Source organism: Hylobates moloch, unplaced genomic scaffold (assembly GCF_009828535.3).
Source record: "Hylobates moloch isolate HMO894 unplaced genomic scaffold, HMol_V3 SCAFFOLD_16, whole genome shotgun sequence".
Lineage (NCBI taxonomy): Eukaryota > Metazoa > Chordata > Mammalia > Primates > Hylobatidae > Hylobates > Hylobates moloch.
The window spans coordinates 15,510,265-15,530,452 of NW_026652291.1; the positions used below are offsets into that span (position 1 = coordinate 15,510,265).

Consider the following 20,188-nt stretch of genomic DNA (forward strand, 5'->3'; position numbering starts at 1 on the left):
AGAGCATTAAATAAAAGAATAGCTCCCCCAGGCTCAGTTAAGCATTACTGTGTTAGATCCCAGGTGGGCCTACTATGCTCAGTCTCTCCTAAGAATAACCATGTAACAGACAAATGACAATGCTTGAGGGGTTCCCCTATTTCACAAAAAGTGCTTACGTGTGGTGTGTTCCAAACGCAATATCCAACTTTGCCTAGGATGAAAAAGAAGTCATTTATTTAACAACAACCCACTAATATCCATATCTACTGGAAATTACATTAGAAAGCAATCAGGCCAACTTTTTTTTTAAAACTATTTTTACTGATCTCTACCAGACAAGCCCTTGAATAACAAGACAGCTTTTATAATAGCATCTGGGGAGGCTCATTAAAAAAAAAAACAACAAAATTTTGTTACCCAGAATGATTCAATATACACTACATTTTTAATTACTGTAATTAGGACTGAGAAGCCTAAATTCTTTAGTTGACAAAAAACTAGTAAAACAAGTGAGTCTCTATGCAAAGTTTTAGATATTTGGCTTATAACAGAAATTAATGGTACACAGTTTTCAGGGCATATTTAAAAGAAACACCAAAGGCCAGGCGCGGTGGCTCACACTTGTAATCCCAGCACTTTGGGAGGCCAAGGCGGGCACATCACGAAGTCAGGAGATGGAGACCATCCTGGCTAACGAAGTGAAACCCCATTTCTACTAAAAATACGAAAAAATTAGCCGGGCGTGGTGGCCGGCGCCTGCAGTCCCAGCTCCTCGGGAGGCTGAGGAAGGAGAATGGCGTGAACCCAGGAGGCAGAGCTTGCAGTGAGCTGAGATAGAGCCACTGCACTCCAGCCTGGGTGACAGAGCGAGATTCCGTCTCCAAAAAAAAAAAAAGAAACACTGAAAGTGGTGGCAACATAAAGACTTAGGATGTTAAATTAAAATAGAAATGTTCTTATATTAGCATAGCAAGTGCTGAAAATAAAAACATATGAAATCCATTTTCACGTTATAAAATGACACCTTTACAAACTAATGGAGGGTATGTATATAGAAAACATGTTATCTAATACCCACTCATGCCAGATCTTGGTTAAGCAGAATATGTCACAAGATGCAGGTTATGAAAGAGTTTAAATAATAGTAAAAGTTTCACAATTAGGAACGCAGTACACAGGCTCAAATCCTGCCTTCACAGCTTTGTATGACTCTGGAAAATACATCTAACTCTATGCCTCAGCTTTCTCCTCTTTAAAACGGTACCATTCTGAGATCCAGAGTTGTTAAGAACGAGCTCACATATGTAAAATGCTGAGGAATGGGGGCCTGCATGCAGTAGGCACTCTACAATCATGGCAATCACTACTGCAACCTCTCCCCACTACCCACCCCAGCCTCCTTACCACATGACATGGGTGAAACTTTGCTGGGGGCAGTAATGGGCAACTGGAGTACACAGGTGAGTTACAACACAGCTCCTGTTTGGAGTGGAGATGCTCACAGACCAGCATGCATCTGTGCATTCTGGCCACAGAAGAAAGTGCAGGGAACTCTATTTCATGTTTTCAAAATTACCAAATGAGAAGGAAGACTGCCACTCTGTAAACTGATATTTAGCTGAGAAAGAACAATGGTTAAGAGACCTGGCTTTTGTTTAGTTTGCGACAAGTTACATGCTTCTGGGTAAGTCTGAGCACAAAAAACAAGGATAACAGCTTCAACAGATATTGTTTACTGGGTGCTGTTTTTGGGCTAGTGCACCAAGTCCTTTAGTAAACTCTAGGATGAACAGCATTAGCAATCAATTTCAAAGATAAAGAAATTAGGTGACAAGCCAGTGACAAGCCCAGAATAAATGTTGTAGACTAAACACTTGTGTCCCCCACCAAATTCATATGTTGAAGCCCCAACTTCCAATGCGACTATTTGCAGAGAGGGACTTTATAGAGGTAATTAAGGTTAAATGAGGTCATAAGGGTGGGATCCTGATGATCCTGATCCAACAGGACTGGTGTCCTTATAAAAGAGCTGCCAGACAGCCTATGTGTCTGTCTTCCTCCCTCTCCCTCATGAGGACACTGTGAGAATGTGGCCATCTATAAGCTGGCCCTCACCTGGAACTGAATTGACTGGCACCTTGATCCTGGATTCCCAGCTTCCAGAACTGTGAGAAATAAGTGTCTGTTGTTTCAGCGACCCAAGTCCAAGAAAAGTCACCCAGGTAATTTTGTTATAGCATTCAAGCAGACTAATACACACACGTAGAGCTGGGACTGAGCCCAGGCAACGTGACTCTGACCACCACAAGGTCTCAATGTCTGCCCTTAGGTCCCACGTTTGCAAAATCGGTCAGCAGCCACCGATTCTCTGACTAATGTGTCTCAGTTTAAATGACTCACGTTGCTAGAAAAAGACTTTATCTTACAGACAAGGTATAAAGGTGCTTCAAGAGATCAGGAGGACACAATCCTGTACATCAGCCTAGAGTTGGGAGCGGCTTCACAGCTCTTTCCAAGAGGTTTGGAAGAAGCGGCTCACTATGCCCTCTGGTGGCCAGCCTGGAACACACTATCAAGCACAGGAACCACTCTCCTAAACTAGTACAGGGAGGTAATATTTGAAAAAGACTTTATTTGCATTCATTTAGTCACTGGTTTTCAGGATTTCTGTGTCAGTTTACTGCCCACTATAAGGTTTGATGGGAGCTATCCTACTGCAGTCTAACCTTTTATGTTGCTGGAAATAGAAGCAAAACAATGGAATTTTGGCAACTGCTAAGCAAAGGCACATCTATGGGCATGAGATGAGCCCATGCTGGATAGAAGGCATTTTTAAAATGACAACTCTATAAAGTGCAGTGGGTTAAATCATAAGGAAAATGTTATGAGGTATGTTTAAAACTGACAAGATTGAGCTCTTGTACTGTATTAATCTTAAAAAAATACAAAGGTATCATATATAGTTGGAAAAAGAGTGATACAATGTGAGTTGGAATTCTTACATCTTTGTGGATGGGGAAAAAAGACACTAGAAGGAAAATGAGAAAAAAAAATCCAGAAAGGATATAATTCACTCTGTCTCTGTACTCGCAGAGCAGAAATCTTTTGCCAATTTCACTAAGCTAACGATAAGGAAAGGGCTATAAAAAGCATCTTTCGTGTTTTCTCATAACGAACTAATACAGCCAAAAGAAATAGGAAAAGGTGTCTATTACACCAGCTACTTCATAACCACCATTTATATAGGAAGTAGTTATCATAAATGTGAGAAATTCTTCTGTATTCCTTGTTTTCCTTTCTACTTTGCATCTTTCTTGCTCAAAATGCCACGCGTAATAGAAGATCTTTTTAGATGATGAGTCTAAAGAAATGGGTCCTAATGAAAGTCCAAGACTCACTGGCCACGTTGTATGCTAACTGCCAAGTATTAGGACAAAATTATGGGAATATATAAAGAAACTGGGCAATAACCGTTGTTTGGCCTTTGATATGGTTTGGGTCTGTGTCCCCACCCAAATCTCATCTCAAATTATAATCCCCAATGTTGGAGGAGGGGACTGGTAGGAGGTGATTGGATCATGGGGGTGGACTTCCTCCTTGCTGTTCTCATGATAGTGAGTTCTCATGATATCTGATTGTTTGATAAAAGTGTGTAGCTCTTCCCCCTTTCTCTTCCCTCTTGCTGCGGCCAAGTAAGATGTGCCTGCTTCCTCTTCACCTTCTGTCACAACTGAAAGTTTCCTGAGGCCTCCTCAGCCATGCTTCATGTACAGCCTGCAGAACCATGAGCCAATTAAGCCCCTCTTCTTTATAAATTACCCAGTCTCAGGTATGTCTTCATAGCGGTGCAAGAACAAACTAACATAGCTTTCTTTTCTGCTTTGCTTTGGTCCTAGCAAACCAAGTGGATATGCCTTTTATAAGACCACTTACGTCTCCACATTGGACTTAGATCATACACAGCATACGACTCACATAGTTTCCTAACGGCTTTTTTAATCTATGGGTGTCTCCTGTTTAGACCTTAGGTGCAACTTACGTGGAAAAAAAAAAGAACTACAGTTGAAGGACTACCATTGAAGTGTCAATGGCAGCTAATATAAGTTACACAAGGTGTCACAAAAAACTATAAGTTTTAAGTTGTACTCACATGATAACTCACAAAAAGAAACCCATAGCCACTGAACTACATCCAGAGGACCTGTTCAGTGTTGAAACCCAGGTTTCGACAGGCATACTGACAAGCTACATGCAACCAGGGGAGTACTAGCAGGTTGTGGAAAGACTCAGAATCCATACTACATTGAGTAAAACTGAAGAAAGAGAATGTTTGAATCAGAGAGAGAAAACTAAGGGAGACAGGACAGATCACTTTAGATATATGAATCACTGACATGTATAAGATGAAAGACTTACTTATTTTGTGTGGCTCCAGAAGGGGAAAATTAAGACCAATGAGTAGAAATTAGGAGGAAGACTTCAGGCCCACAAAAAGAAAAACCTTTCCAACCCTGAGGAGTACTACAAATGGGATGCTCTATCTCAGGAAGTGTTTAAGCTGAGGCTAGACAAGTATCTATTGATGACTGATGCTGGAGAGCAGATTTCTGTGCTAGGTGGGAGGGTGGACTAAATGTCTAAGTTTCCCTCTAACTCAGACTACGCATGCCCTCCAACAGCAGTAAGTGGCTTACCTGGCAGAGAGAGATGTTCTCGTAAGGCTTGGCCTGGGCATGGAGGTGAGCCTTAGCCTCTCGCTTATCACCATGCACAAGCAGGATTGGGGTCTTCCTAAAAAGAGAGCATTAGTATTTAACATACATCATTCATGGCTGGGCACGGTGGCTTACACCTGTAATCCCGGCACTTTGGGAGGCCGAGCTAGGTGGACTACCTGAGGTCAGGAGTTCGACACCAGACTGGCCAACATGGTAAAACCCCATCTCTACTAAAAATACAAAAACTAGACAGGCATGGTTGTGCGTTCCTATAATCCCAGCTACTCCGGGGCTGAGGCACGAGAATCGCTTGAACCTGGGAGGTGAAGGTTGCAGTGAGCTGAGATTGAGCCATTGCACTCCAGCCTAGGTGCCAGAGTGAGACTCTGTCTCGAAAATAAATAAATAAATTAATTAAAATACATCATTCATGAAGCTAGACTTGCCTCATTAAGGAATGCTAGCTTCCTTATCACTTGATATTTGTTTCTGGCCTTTGTAGTGAGTGAAGACGGGGCTAACACAGAGCAGCGAAAAGCTAATGTTCATTTACCAGATACCTTTATAATGGGGCTACATGGCCTGATCCTGCAGCTCTGTTGTAATACAGAGGGGTAATGACTCAAGAAAGTCCTTGAATAATTATCTTCTTTGGCCCAAAAGGGCACATAAGTAGCTCTGTGTTAAAATATTTAAGTCCAAATAAATTAAAGATATATAATAATTATTATATAATATAGTGCTTTTTTCTTTTTCTTCTTTTGGACCACACGGTGGATTCATTTCACACCACATCTATATTCACCAAACTCCTCCTGTGTGCTATGTACTGAGCTAGACCCAGGATACAACAGAGAACAGGCCCAGGCCCAGGCCCACAGCATGACGCAGCTTCACTAATGGGTGGTTAGATTTCAATGAAACAGAGCCCAAGCTTTGTTGAAAATGCTATATTTTTGAATTCCAAATATAATATAAAAACACTCTTCAAGAATACATTAAAAAAGCTTTTGAGGGATTCTTGATCTTTCTGATTAATTCAAAGCAAGATAATCCTTAGAAATAAGTATATTTCTACAAGCTCTCCCAACATAACAAAAATTGGATATAAGCAATCAAGAAAGATAAACAACCGAACCACTTCCACATTTATCAATCACACTGCAGAATGATTCTCTACCATTCACAAAGGAACAACAATCAACTAGAGAGAAACATCATGGAAAATGTACTTCCAGTACTAATACCTCACTACCTCTTGCCCAATAGCTTTATTCTAACATGACAGGTAAAATAAAACTATGAAACATGCACCTGTGATTTTTAGAAATTAGGTAAGAAAAACAGAATAATGTAAGAAACACTCGTGCATCTAGTACCTAGAAATAAAAAATGTTAGATCAAGTCATCTTATAAAAAAAGATTAAATATGACTGATAGAAATTGAAGTCCTCATTAATTCTTTCAAATTTATTGGTTCTACGACTTATTACAAAAAGATGGCACCTAAAGAACAGCATACTGAGATATAAATCCTTATGATCTGAATTTTTCTACATACAAATTCTGGATGTTACTTAAACTTACCATTTAAGTCACTCCTCATCCTTCTAAGGCTCGTAATAGCCTTCCCAAGATGCATTTGGCAATAAGGGGATGCACAGAGATGAAGGACACTTTTGTCCCTTTCGTTATTGAGAGTCCAATGGATACTGTTATTAGTGTGCCAGGGCCTCCAAAACAAAGTACCACAAACTGGGAGGCTTAGACAACAGAAATATATCATCTCACAGGTCTGGAGGCCAGAAGTCCAAGATCAAGGTGCTGGCAGGATTGGTTCCTGAGGCTGTGAGGCACATCTGTTTCAAGCCTCTCTCCCAGCTTCTGGGAGCTTGGCTTGTAAATGGCGTTCTGTGTCTTTACATGGTCTTATCTCTCTCTCTGCACCCAAATTTCTCTTTTTATAAGGACACCAGTCATACTGGATTAGTGTTCATCCTAATGCCCTCATTTTATCTTGATTACCTTTGTAAAGACTCTATCTCCAAATAAGATCACATTCTGAGGTACTGGGGCTTAGGATTCCAACAGATCATTTTGGGGGGTGAGATAATTTAACCCATAAGAGATACAAAGGAACTGCAGTCTGCACTTTGCCAGCACTCTAATGGGGTGACAATTTGATTTCGAGGTCTTTAAGAAAAGGGAGGAAGAACAGAAAATGCCAATGTGACACCCAAGGATACTACTGCCAGGAGGAGCCAAGGCAGAAACTGCTTGTTGCCTCCAGACAGCCATTCTCTCCTCCTTCCCTAACAAAAGGCTAAGTCAGGAAAAGGTGTGCTAAGCTAAAAGACATTTCTAGCCTCTTTTAGAGCTGGTCAGCATGCAGCTGAGCTCTGCTCAATGAAATAGATGCAGGTGTTGTGTGGGACTTCCAGGAAGGCTGCTCAGACGGGCATAGCTGGAATGTGGCCCTTTTTGTCCTTTTCCTCCTTTCCCCTTCCTGCTACCTGGAATAGACGAGTAAGCTGGAGCTCTAGCTGCCATACTGGGCCACGAGGTGACTCTGAAGACTGAAGTCACATACAAGGATGGTGGAACAGAAAGGGTAGGTGGATAAGTCTCTGAGAACCCTGGTGCCCCCATCTAGACCATAAATGTTTACCATCTGAATGTGTCAGGCTGGAAACAACTTCTGTCTTATTTAAGCCACTGTTATTTTGAATATTCTTTTACATGCAGCTAAAACTAATTCTGTGTGTTACAGGTCAAAAAGAAAAAAAGCCCCAAGTGCCAAAGCTGCTTGAAAAATTTTAACAGCACTTTATCTACTGTTAATGTCAAAGGTTTCCACAATCTGATGCCCTAAATGTACCAAGAATTTTGAGGACCCTGACAATCATTTTTTGTGTGTTTTCCTCCATCCTACTTGATGTTATGGGAATCTGCTCCGTAAATGTGTTAGAAACAGGGAAGGGTGGCACCTCACTGTGTGATGCCCTATTTGGTCTGTATTGCCTAACATGAGGCTGATGAAGTGCAGGCAGAAGGCAGAACTAAAAATCCATCACCTCCAGAGCCTAGATAACGGAAGGCCACAGATATAGCCTCCTTTCCTCAGCTCAGAAACACAAAGGGATCCTCAAAACAGAACAGCATTGATGTGCTACGGAAAGCATGGTATGCTGGCCGCATGTTGGCACATTCACAGATCTAGAAGGTATGTGGAGATGGTATTTTCCTTCATATTAAGACTGGACATAAAGTTCTGTTATTTGAGTTAAAGCCTGTCCTTATCTACTTCCTGAAAGAGCACAGAGGAAAATGCTAAAATCTGTAAAAAGAATGTGTAGGATTAAATAGATCAAAGAATGCTGTTTTCCCAATATAACTTAATGTCTGTATGATTTCAACGGTTTCAAAAGAAAAACTCAAAAAAAGATGAGTGGCTTTCGCCTGAGAAATACAAATCTTATGTGTCAAAGCCCCCTTACAGTTTATAGTGTTGTCTGTCACCCTGAGGAACTCACCTGAACTCTGGTGGATACTGTTTTACGAGCCAGTCCACGTCAAAGCAGTAGTTAAACTAGATGGGAGAAAAGAAGAGTAACTAAGCCATGGGTAATTCTGCCAAACGGTTCATAAGGAGAATTGTTTAGTTATTACATTTAAGGAAACTCTAAAATAGTGATACACTACATGTATTATTTATAAACCTAGAGGGTTATGCTGCAATACCAATAAACCTGTAATTTATCTTAAATGCATGGTTAAAAGAACCTAAATGGAGCCAAGTACATGAGATAACAGGTTCCCAGGAAATTATCTCTGCATGTTTTGACAGCATCTGTACTTGTCCGCAGGGTGTTATTACATTATGTCTAATAGCCCTGAGATTAATTTAAATAAAAGGACTTATAAATGTATCCCTTTTCCCCTAGGTGATTATAAAAAGACAGATACTGGAGACAAAGATCCCAGGACTTTCAGAAAAGAACATTTCCTTTATTAGCCAGCTTTGTACACAGCCACCTGGGACCAGACATTCACTAGGCTTCTAATAATCACATCTTAAATGCAAGTTCTGTACTGGTCTTACCCATGGAGGCTCCTCCCCACACCTGGGTAATCCTGGACTTAGTAACTCAATCGAGCTAACAGGGCATTTGCAAATGCTCCCCACCTTCCAAAGGGAAACCAGGACTTTCAATGCCAAACCAAACATAAAGGAAGCCTGCCTTTCTTCAGGGACAGGGCCCTTTGTTTGGACCACTTACTTGCGGGTCTGGACCATTACATGATTTATCAAGTCAAAGGGACCAGCTCAGTCAGGAAGGACCCACTGAACATGAAAATTCACATTTTTCTAAATTAAATCAAACTTGACTTGGCCTTCACTACTCTATCCATACCTCACCACTCTATGCACCAGAGTTAACTCAGTCCCATGAGTTAATCAGTATCCCCAAAAGAAGTGTCCCATTCTAGTCTTTCAAGCTGGAATGTCCAAAGTGACTTCTCGGCCAGTGGAGCCTGACTTGAGTCAAATGCTCTCCTGATAGTGACATCCCCATTCTATGTTGATGGCCATGGATCCCATTACTGTGGCACTTGAGCCGGTCTCCGGGTATGTGCCATCTCAATCTTTGAACGGGACTGAGATCCCCAAACTATACCTCTCATATTTTCTTATGGAGTTGTTTAATTATCTGTCTACTTTCACCCAAAGAAAAAACAGCTTAAAGATATACTCACCTGAGCTGAAGAAACAAGCGTCCCAAATAAAGAAGATAAAATATCTGAGAAGACAAAACATATATCAAACTCACACTCACAAAAATCCTCTAGTCATAATAATCACTACTAACTCATTCAAGTCACTGACAATCAAGATATGACTCAGAACACAGTAAGCTAAACAGTTACTACAAAATCAGACTTTAATGTTTCATAAAATTCAAAAAAATTTTCCCTATGGTATTTAATATTTATCATATATTCTTTTATAAAACAATGCAAAACTAAAATCTACAACTTCAGTACTGAATGACTGATCAAGTTTAGAAACTCAATATGGACAATAATGATACATATTCTTTTCAGATCTCTGAACTTCTACCTCCTCCAAGTACCCATTCAAGTCCCTCTCCAGGAAATCTCCCAACTCAAGACTAGAAAAACTTTCTAGAAAGATTTTATAAACCTGGACAGTTTAGAAAGACTTTCCAGAAAGATTGGAAAGCACTTGTGGCCTGTGAACGAAAGGACAGAGGCACTCACAATTCTAAACTCACATTCCTGGTGTTCCTGGTCATCTCTAGGGAAGTCCCACTTTGTACCCATTCAAGCTTTATGTTAGATAGGTTGGAAAGCTCACTTCTCAAACCATACCACGAGAGGAAGTACATGATCATCATGACCTTCCATTACAACAGCCACACCTGTGGAGACCTGTTAGATGTCAGGCAGTATTCTTGGCACTTCCCATATATTACTTACTCCTCATATCCATTTTCTAGGTGGGGTCTATTATTTCTATTTTATATAGGAGGAGCATTCTTAGGAGCCTGCCCACAGACACACAGCTAGGAAGGGGTAGAGTCAGGGTTTGAACCTAGGCTGTCTGACTCCAGCATCTTCGCTCATACCCACTAAACTGCCTCTGAGAATTAAGACTGGGCTCATTCATTTGGCAAATATTTACTGAGTGCCTCCCATCTTCTGGACACTGAGCTAGACGCTGGGGTAGAAAGATTTTCAGAGAACAACAAAAAAAATCGTGAGGAAGTTTCTACCTTATTGGGAGAGTTGCAGAGATAAATTGCAAATATTCTTCCATTTGCCCCCACCAGCATGTATTTCTACCCTTCTAAATTTTACCCATCTTTCAAGGGCCTTTTGAACTCCCCCTTCCTCCATGAGATCTTCCAAACCATCTACAATTATGGCATATGGTAGAGTGCTACAGCAAACAGCATGGATTCTGATGACAGAATGTCATTACCAGCTCTATGACCTTGGGCACTTTTCTAAAGTGCAGATGCATTACTTATCCAAGGAAGACAATTGTAACATCTACTCATAAGACTGTCCTGAGGATTAAAGAAGAAAATATATGTAAGAGCTCCTATCATGTTACCACAATATCTTGGTGCTAATAGCCAGTTATTTTATTATATAGAGCAAAACTTGGCAAAATTCTCTAAGTATTTGTCAGTCTGTCTCAAACAAACAAAAAAACTTGACAAACTACCAAGATAAGAGATTCTCAAAAAGAAAACAACCTGCAGTATGGAATACTCCAACATGTATACATCACACACAATATACAATTATATACTGGATATATATTAAAAAAAACACTGCTGACAGTGAACATTACTATTCTTAAATATAGGACAGGAAAAAAATCTGAAATAAGGGTAATAATGTTTATTGTATCTGCCATGTGAATATATGGTCACTTCATATATTTGCTCCCATTCTTCTGCATTTCCAGTTTAAAGATGAGCAAACTGAAATTCAGAGAATGTTAGGTCCTGTGTTAACAATCCATACAGCAAATGAGTGGTGAGGCCAGAAAGCAGATTCTAGAGCTCCTGCTATTCCCCCTGCAGGTGCTCCCTGAGGAATAAGGACAGCAAACTAAGGCCATCTTTTGATCCATAACTGAAACATCTATTTGCACTCAGGCACTATTTTGTTTTTTCTTCTTCTTCTTCTTCACCAGGAACTAAAACCAGGCTTTTAAGCAGTGGTTCTCAAACTTGACTGGGCAGTAGAATCCCCTGAAGGGCTCGTGAAAACACAGACTGCGGGATCTCACCCTCAGAGTCCAATTTAATGAATTGGGAATGGGGCCCGAGAATTTGCATTTTAACAAGTTGCAGGTGATGCTGAGGCTGCTGGTCCAGGGCCCTTGGAGAACTACTACTGTTGTCAAGTATTTGCTACCTTGTTGATAAACTGTTACTCATCAAGCTTAATCTTAAAAAGTTAAATAATGCTAAACATTGTGCTAAGTGATACAAGGCGTTGAGCTACAGGGTTTTGAGAACACATGTTCTGCCTGAGTTAAGTAAACAGTCTGCTGTTATACTAATGCACTTGCCTGTCAAGACTTTTTTTCTGAAAGTAGTTAAGAACACAAAGAAGAGTTCTCAGAAATCATTCTAGGCTGCCCTCCTTGCTTCATGGAGGAGAGACTCTCAAGGGCAATTCAACAGCTCCTTGACACCCAGCATCCTCTTACCCTTGATGTGGAGGGCTCCGGAGTTATACTTTGGCTTAACTCCAGAGACTCTAGTGAGGTAAAACTGGAAGGGGTTCCCTTTATCCAGCATGTCCCAAATGTCCTGGCCCTCCCCTGACGTCTCATACTCGTCTTCCTCCTCTTTGAGCCTGTGGCAGGCGGGAGGGCCATGATTTTCAGTTCTTTGGGCAGCGCCGTCACTGGGAGCAGAGATGTCTTTCTCCTTTTTGATCACCACTTTCTCAGCCTGCTTCTGCAGCATTTCTGGCTGCAGCTCATCATCACTGCTGGACAGACACCAGCCGAGGTCCTCCTGGGAACCGCTTTTCTGCCTTTTAGGAGGTAAAACTGAATCTGTATTGCTGAATTTCACAGGTGATATTTTCCTCTTGTGTGCGGCTTTCCGGGCCTCAGAACAGGTGTACCTGGGCTCATTTGCTGCTCCTTGCCTGGCACAGGGAAGAGAAGAGGTAGACGGCTTGTCTGGTTTTGGCTTTTCTTCCTCACTTTCATCACTACTAGATATGGTCCACCTCCCATAATCGCCTTCCTGAGACATTATACTCCTGGAAATGAAAAGTGGAAACATCAGCATTTCCCATTCATCAGGGCATTGGTAAAATAACTTTATTGCTCTCAACTTCCCTGTCAGATGAGCTGACACCTTCCAGAGGCTGAACCACCTAACACCAGCTGCTTTTTGGGTGTTTATAAGCACATTACCAGAATCCACTATCAGATTTTGCCAAATCACAAGCAAAAGTCCTGGTCACCTTTCTTTTTTGTTCCCTTTTTTTTTTTTTTAAAACAGGGTCTCGCTCTGTCACCCAGGCTGGAGTGGTGCAGTGGTTCGATCTCAGCTGACTGCAACATCTGCCTTGGCTCAAGCAATCCTCCTGCCTCATCCTCTCGAACAGCTGGAACTACAGGCACATGCCACCACGTCTGGCTAATTTTTTTTTTCTATTTTTTTTGGTAGAGACAGGGTTTCACTATTGTTGCCCAGGCTGGCCTTGAACTCCTGGACTCAAGAGATCCACCCACCTCGGCCTTCCAAAGTACTGGGTTACAAGTATGAGCCACCATGCCCGGCCTTGTCTTTCAATCTAAACTTTGTTCTTGGATGTCCTAGGAAAGGGGGTTGAAGAATGCATCAAGACAAATGCCAAAATAAAACAAACATTCATTCTTGACCCCGAAACTTCCAATAAGCCTTTGGGATTAAGGTCCATTTAATCTATGTTCAATTTACAAACCTAGCCTTCACCCAAGTACAGGCACCCACAGGACTTCAGTGATTATGTATGTCTTACTTCCCAAAAGACAACCCATTTACCGTAAAGCTTAACAAAGTCTTCAAGAGGAATGCCAAATGACCACTTAGGTATGTACATTATTTATACTACTTCCATGAGGACCCAACTAACTCAAGATATAATTATTCTATTGACTACATCATAAATCTACTAAAACCTGAACAGAAATAACTTGTACTAAAGCAACACATTTTTATTTTTTAAGCCACACAGACAAATTCTACTTTCTTGTTCTGAGAAGAGGAAAGTAAACGAAAGTCATTTTTGGTGTTACCTACAAAATCTCGTGAATTCAGTGGTAAAGGACTATCTAAGTAGACTTTCCAGACAGCTAAAGAACAGTTCCTCAATGTGATACTTTTAACATTTTAGCACAAGACCCAGGGGAAAATTACAAAACTCAATAGTCTGTGCTCAGATTAACAGTATCTTCAAGTTTTTGCTGTTTTAATGAGGCTGAAAAAGATGCACTGAGTGGAGTAAACCAAGATGGTGACACTCCCTTCACAAAACCTACATTCCCCAAAAAAGAGAATTCTACATTGTTCTACATCAAAAGATTTGCAAATAAATACATATGCATATGTCTCTAGATGAGAACTAAAAATAAAAATCTTGGCTAAGGGGACCCCAAAGAAACCTTAAAAACTGAGTTCCGGGCCATGATGGGATGGGAGCTCAGACATGCCTGTTATATCCCCTCCCTTCTGTGGTTTAAACACAACTGACCAGAGATCATAAGACTGGCAGAATAGATTCTGTGCCAATATGACACCAAATCATAAACAAGACCTAAGGCAATGCCAAGCAAGGGTTAAATCACACAGTGCTACCTTTAAAGAATGAACTATGTTCTACCTGCCACAAGGTTCTTTTTTCTTCAGCAGCTAAACAAGCACTGGCCTGGAGATAAGTAATATCTGAACAATTGCAGCTCACCTACTGCCAGATGCTTAACTGACCCCTCTGGTTCCACAGGCCATGACTGCAGCTGTCATTGGACAATGGAGTAACTTTCTCCTGAAAATAAACCACAGACTGGTTCTTACCAGTCCTCAGAGGCTGAGCACTGAGTGCCTCCATGCTCCTCCTTCACCTTTTGACAGAGGGCCGAATTGTAATTCATTCAAATGTTAAGTCTCCATCCCAAAGTGAACACGAGATGCACAAAAGACGCAGGTTTGCTCATTACGCATGCACACATGCCCCCCTTGGTGAATATTCATAGCTCCTCCCACACCTGTTGAATACGTATACTTGGCCAACCCATTCAGTATAAATCCCTGTTCTACCCACTCCTCCCTGGGATGCCATTAAAGGTCTCTGCCTGAGGCTGTGCTTTCCAGCCTGTCAGGCCACATTGCAGGCTATAGCCCTTTATAAGAACTAAGCTCTCCTTTCTAAATGTATAGATCTCATAATTTTTCAGTGGACACAGCAGGGCAGGGCAGGGGAGGGTTGGAAATACTTTAAAGATATCTATCCCTTTTCACAATTTCTCTCTTAACCTTTTTCAATTAACTACCAGTCAAGTTAAGCAAGCCTTCTGTAAATTACACATTTCAAGGAGCTTTTATGCAAAAATGCATCAAGACAATAATCTGGCCCACTCTTCATGGCTCTGGCTCACTACTACCCCACCCAGCATGAACACACTATCTCACAGCCAAAGCCTTATGGACAGTAGAGAGGGCTGGGGCCACTTGCTCCTGTAATAGTGACCCTAGACTGTCTGGCTCTTTCGAGCCTTCATATCTGCTTTCTACAAGTTTCTATTCATTTCTACACTCTGTCCAGCCCACTTCAAGGGGTTGTTAAAACTCATAGCATAGGTATATTTTCCCTAAATTGTTTCTAATCTAAGGGTTAAGAAACTAGATAACCGGGTCTGTAGAACTGTATCGTCACGGTTAAAGGGGTCTGAGTGCCCAGTTTCCTCCATGAAAGAGATTCAGATTGATTTATTACTCAACATCTACTTAAGCAGCTCAGAGGTGTTTTCTTAAATGTGTTTTTAATCCTTCCGGTTTAAAAAAAAAAAAACCCACAAAACCTTAGGCTCCTCTAGTGTTCTAGAGTCTAGAAGTTGCGGGATAGAGGTATTTAAGCTGTTACGATTCACTTTGAAGAAACTATTTCAGTGGCTACAGTTTTGTGACTTTGAAGTTATTTAGGAACAAAAGAACCACCTTAGGAAGAACCACTCTCTGAATGTCAGCTCTAGCTTCCTTTGAATTCTACAACAGTTCTAAACCAAGGCGGCGAGTAATAGAATCTTCCATTACAGTCCTCAGGCTGTTCTCTATAGATACCTTGCCCATTCTAAAGCAAATAGCAGGTGTTAGTTTTTGGTGAGAAAGGATTCAGCTTCCACTCTCAGAAGCAGTCGCAGAATCTTAAGAGGCTACCATAACAAATGTGGTTGCCTGCATTATATAAATAAAATGGAATTTCCAAACCCTGAGAATTCTGTAGGTAAAATCCTTAGCAACTCTGTGAATTATTTAGAGAATTTCAAAGGTTTTTAAGTTTTATCATTATCTACATTTTCTAAAACCATATGGAAGTGGAATTCCCTCCAACAAAGTAGGACAAGTGGGTAAAAAAAAAAAACGAAGCTTTAAAAAAGAATTTTCTAGAGAACAAAGCCTTTTTTGGGGGTTCTGCTCTATAAAGTTTTGGACCTGCTGAAACTCAAAAATATGCCTGAGTTGCTTATTACAACCTAATACAATTTATTGGGTTACAATTTAGTGCAATAGACTGATAAAATTGTGTCTTGTTAAGTGTAGCAGCTTACCAACCTCTTTATGACATCAAGGCTCACGCCCAGTTGGAAAAGAACTGCTAGTAAACACCAATATCAAACTTTTACTTTGGATAACTGGTCACCAGTAACAGAATTTACTTCCCTCACAGAGGCTCTGGTGCCCAGCATTTCAGAGTGCTTTGTAATGAAGTCATATGGTTTTAAGAAATCTAGAACCCGAGAGCTTTCCTTCAATTGTTTATCATCTGTCTTCCCTGCCTGGGCAGTGCTTGGTACAGCATAAATCTAAAGTCACACTTTTTGTAAGTGGTACTGAAAGAATCAGAATACAATATAGCTGTGTTGATTCTGAATCCTGGCACTCAATTAGAACAGCACAGTGTTTCCTAAAGTGGAAGTGATTGGGACCTGACATTAAGAAAGTACCTCCCTTTCCACTCCAATCCAAACTCCCTGTTTAAATCAAGAAGAAAGTTGTAGTGTTGTAGAAATGCTTTTAATCTTGATTTTGAACAAATAGCAGGGTTTGGGCTCTTCTGCAGGCACCAACAATTTTGTTTACCATCAACAGAACATATCTTATGGCTACATTATATTTGAAATAGCAAAATAAAGTTTATTTTATGTAAAAGAATGATTGGATTCAAACAAAAATATTAAGTATATGATAGTCTATGTGATAGCTGCGGGAGGCAGACAAATCCCTAGGCAGATAGGGGCAGGGCCCCAGTGAAACCCCACCTGCAAACCAGACAGTTTAAAGCCTGAAAGCCAAGCTACAAGTGTTGGATAAATCCACGGACCGGATTGATAACCTCTCTTCCCACTTGGCACGCTTTCCTCTGATTAATCCCCACCCTTCACCTACTTTACATATACCTACCCTTCCCTAATTGGTTTTTTACATTGTCATGCCCACCTTTGAGTGGTGCCTTTGTTTTAGCCTTTTTTGTATACTCACAAACCAATCAGCACACCCTCCCCCATTCTGAACCCATAAAAGCCCCAGACTCAGCCACACCAGTGAACTGCCCACCTTGGGGTCAGGGCAGGAGCCATCCACTTGGGGTCCCATCTCTGCTGAGAACTGTCTCATCACTGAGTAGAACTCATCTCCGCCCTTTTCCCCTTCAGTTGTCAGCCTAACCTCATTATTCTTGGATGCAGGACAAGAAATTGGGACCCATTAAACAGCGAGTGCAAATAGAGCTATAATCCTGTAGCACTCCGTACCGCTGGTGAAGCAATGGGAGAGGGAGCTGCTGGCTGCCACACACCCCCATTCATTGGGCTGCAGATGGCGGGACTAAAAGAGCTGTTAATACATCCCTATTTGCCTGGTGTCTCCAAGTGTTTGGGCACCACTGCATCCCCCTCATCTGGACACCAGAATCTGCTACCAGAGTCACTTGCCATATGCCCAGGCCATCCACAAGCCCTGCATGGAGCCTGCGACTGGGCCAGCACTTGGAACGGCCAGCCGGGCCTCCAGGCTTGCTCACTCACTCACACACCCACTCCTCACGGCTGAGCATGCAGTCATAGTGGCCACAGGATCTGGGTGGGGATGAAAGACAAATGCATTCTGCCAGGCTGAGTGGGCAGTGCACCTCCTGCAGCCAGCCCAGGGCTGGAGGTCTCCAGCTGGCGAAGTGGCCCTGAAAAAAATCCTGTGTCATATGTGTTAAGAGAATAAAGCAAACTGGGGAGAAGGCAGGTGAGTGTGAGTGAAATTTGGCAAACACTGCACTAACATGAAAAATCTAAGAAATTTTCCCACCAAATGCTAGCTCAGGACACTGTTAGTGCTTTTATTAAGGACTTCAAAACATGTTGTGGATATAAAAGGGTACTCCATTTAGAGCTACTAGTGTTTCCTCACTCCCCACTATACGAGATCCAGCTGGGGCATTTGTCTTTAACCTCCAGCTGCTCCTTCTCGTGGAGCTTAAAGACCATCAGCTGGGCCTGGGAGCCACGCTCCTCAGTTGAGTTCCTGCGTGGCCAGTAACAGGCAAACATGGGCCCTTGTCCCAAACCCAGCCACAACTAAGGAGTAAATGTGCACTTGGGCAGGTAAGTTAACTGCTGAGCCTCAGTTTTTTAGTCTGTAAAATGGATATCATGCTTATCCCCTGGAGTTCATTCATTCAACAACTTACTGAGCAGCTATTATGTACTAAAAACGGGGAATGAGGCGTTAACAATATAGTTTCTACCCTAGCAGAGCTAATTTCAGGGCAGAAGAGACAGACCCACACATAAACATTTTAATAGCCAAGATGAGTTAGACATTCATTACATTTTATGAGACAGAAAAATAGGGGTGGCCTTTGGAATATGCTTAAGAAGTAACATATAAATGAGACCCAGAGGGCCAAAAGGAACCTGCTGTCTAAATGATGGGGTGAAGAGCATTCCCAAGTAGAGGGATCAGCCTGCAGAGATGGGACAGAGGTCATAAGAAAGGACTTAGGCAAGGCAGGCAGTGGTCCAGGATGAAGCGGGTGAGGGGAGAAGACTTGTCAAAGAAATTGGATTTTACGCTATGAACAATGGGGCCCCACCGAGGGCTTTAAGAAGAGGAGCCCGATTTACATTTATTTTTTTGAGACAGAGTCTCGCTCTGCCGCTCAGGCTGGAGTGCAATGGCGCAATCTCGGCTCACTCCAACCTCTCTGCCTCCCAGGTTCAAGCAATTCTCCCACCTTAGCCTCCCAAGGAGCTAGGATTACAGGCACCCGCCATCAAGCTCGGCTAATTTTTCTATTTTTGTAGAGACGGGGTTTCACCATGTCGGCCAGGCTGATCTCAAACTCCTGACCTCAAGTGATTTACTCCCCTCGGCCTCCCAAAGTGCTAGGATGACAGCAGTCACCGCGCCCGGCCTTCGATTTGCCTTTTTAATACAACTGTGTGCTCCAATTCTGTGGAGAACGGTTTGGAGACAAAGGAAGTGAGAGGGCTCTTGCTGAAGGCGTTGGGGATGGAGCAGATTCTGAACGTGAGGAAGTGACGACAGCAGCTGCTAACCTTACTGTGTGCTCATTTGGGGCCGGCCAGGCACGATTCGAAGCGCCTCACCGGGTGTAAACTCGCTTCACCCTCAGGACAACTCTATACTACGTACCGTGACGGTCTTCTTATGCTGGGAAATCGAGCACAGAAAGCTTAAGCGCCTGGCACGTGGTGGGCGCTTTCCTACTCACTTTCTGGGACCACGCACCTGTAAGCTTAGGTCTGGGAATAAAAACCCGAGCAGGGGCCCCTAGCGCCGCGCCCCGGCAGGACACAGGTCTCCGCGGCGCCCGTGCGCGCCCCCTGAGGCGCTGTGATCGAAGGAAACCGAGGCCCCGGGGCCAAGGCGACCCTGCCCCGTCTTCCCGGCCGCGCGGCTTCCTCGCGGTCCGCCTCCAACCCTGCCGGACCCCAGCAGCCCGCGCACCGCGACCCGTTCGGGAGCAGGATCCCGGGCCCGACCGCAGCCCGCGAGAGACCGCACCGAGTCCGCGCCCACTGCCGCCCAGCACGTACCTCAGGCGCACAGAACCAACGCTCGCCTCGGATCCCGCCCCTTCGGCGGCCGCCGCGCATGCGCGCCGTTCAAACCCTCGGGGCAGCGGCGTTTGCCTCGAGGCCCGGCCCCTTCCCCTTCCGGGGAGCCCATCGCTGGGTCCTAAAGCCCACCAGGTGTTTACCCAGGACGGGGCTGGGAAACCTGGTCTCCCTTAGCTCTTGGCTTACTTCCCGGAGACTTCTTAAAACGAGAGGAGAACCACAAAGGCGTCCCCTAACTTCTCTCTCGTTAACTACTAGCAAGACTCACCCTCTTTACAGGATTCTCATGGCTCAGGCTCCCAGGGCTCCATGCAGCGGCGTTTGGTTTAAAGTGGAGAGAGGATACGCTTAGGTTAAAGGCAGCTGCAAGGAGACCTGTGTCCTGGGAGGGGCTGGGTGCAGACTTTGAAATCTGCTGTAAAATAAAAAGTTAAATGAGTTCCCATCGGACTCAGAATCTCGAATGTCTGTTCCTTCTTCGAAACAGTTGCGTTCTTTTAAAATCTTGTGAGAAAAGGAACTCGCCCCACGTTCCTTGCCTTTAATAAGGATGTTTGCTGTGGGATTTGGGCTCGGTGCTGTTTATGGT

At 42.9% G+C, this 20,188-nt stretch overlaps 1 protein-coding gene across 6 annotated transcripts in view; it reads right to left on the bottom strand.

Annotated features, from left to right (window-relative positions):
- Positions 1–19,892, bottom strand: part of TDP1 (tyrosyl-DNA phosphodiesterase 1) — an 83,788-nt gene extending 63,896 nt beyond the window's left edge. Inside the window, exons 1-6 of one of the 6 annotated variants that reach the window (XM_058429702.1) lie at positions 19,868–19,892; positions 11,956–12,521; positions 9,459–9,502; positions 8,234–8,289; positions 4,677–4,773; positions 159–193 (exon numbers count right to left, since the gene is read on the bottom strand). In XM_058429702.1, coding sequence (XP_058285685.1) covers positions 159–193; positions 4,677–4,773; positions 8,234–8,289; positions 9,459–9,502; positions 11,956–12,514 — 791 coding nt within the window. In that variant the 5' untranslated portion in view covers positions 12,515–12,521; positions 19,868–19,892. The other 5 variants (XM_032179264.2, XM_032179263.2, XM_058429700.1 and 2 more) reach the window with 5 other exon arrangements.
- Between the last annotated feature and the right edge of the window lie 296 nt (positions 19,893–20,188).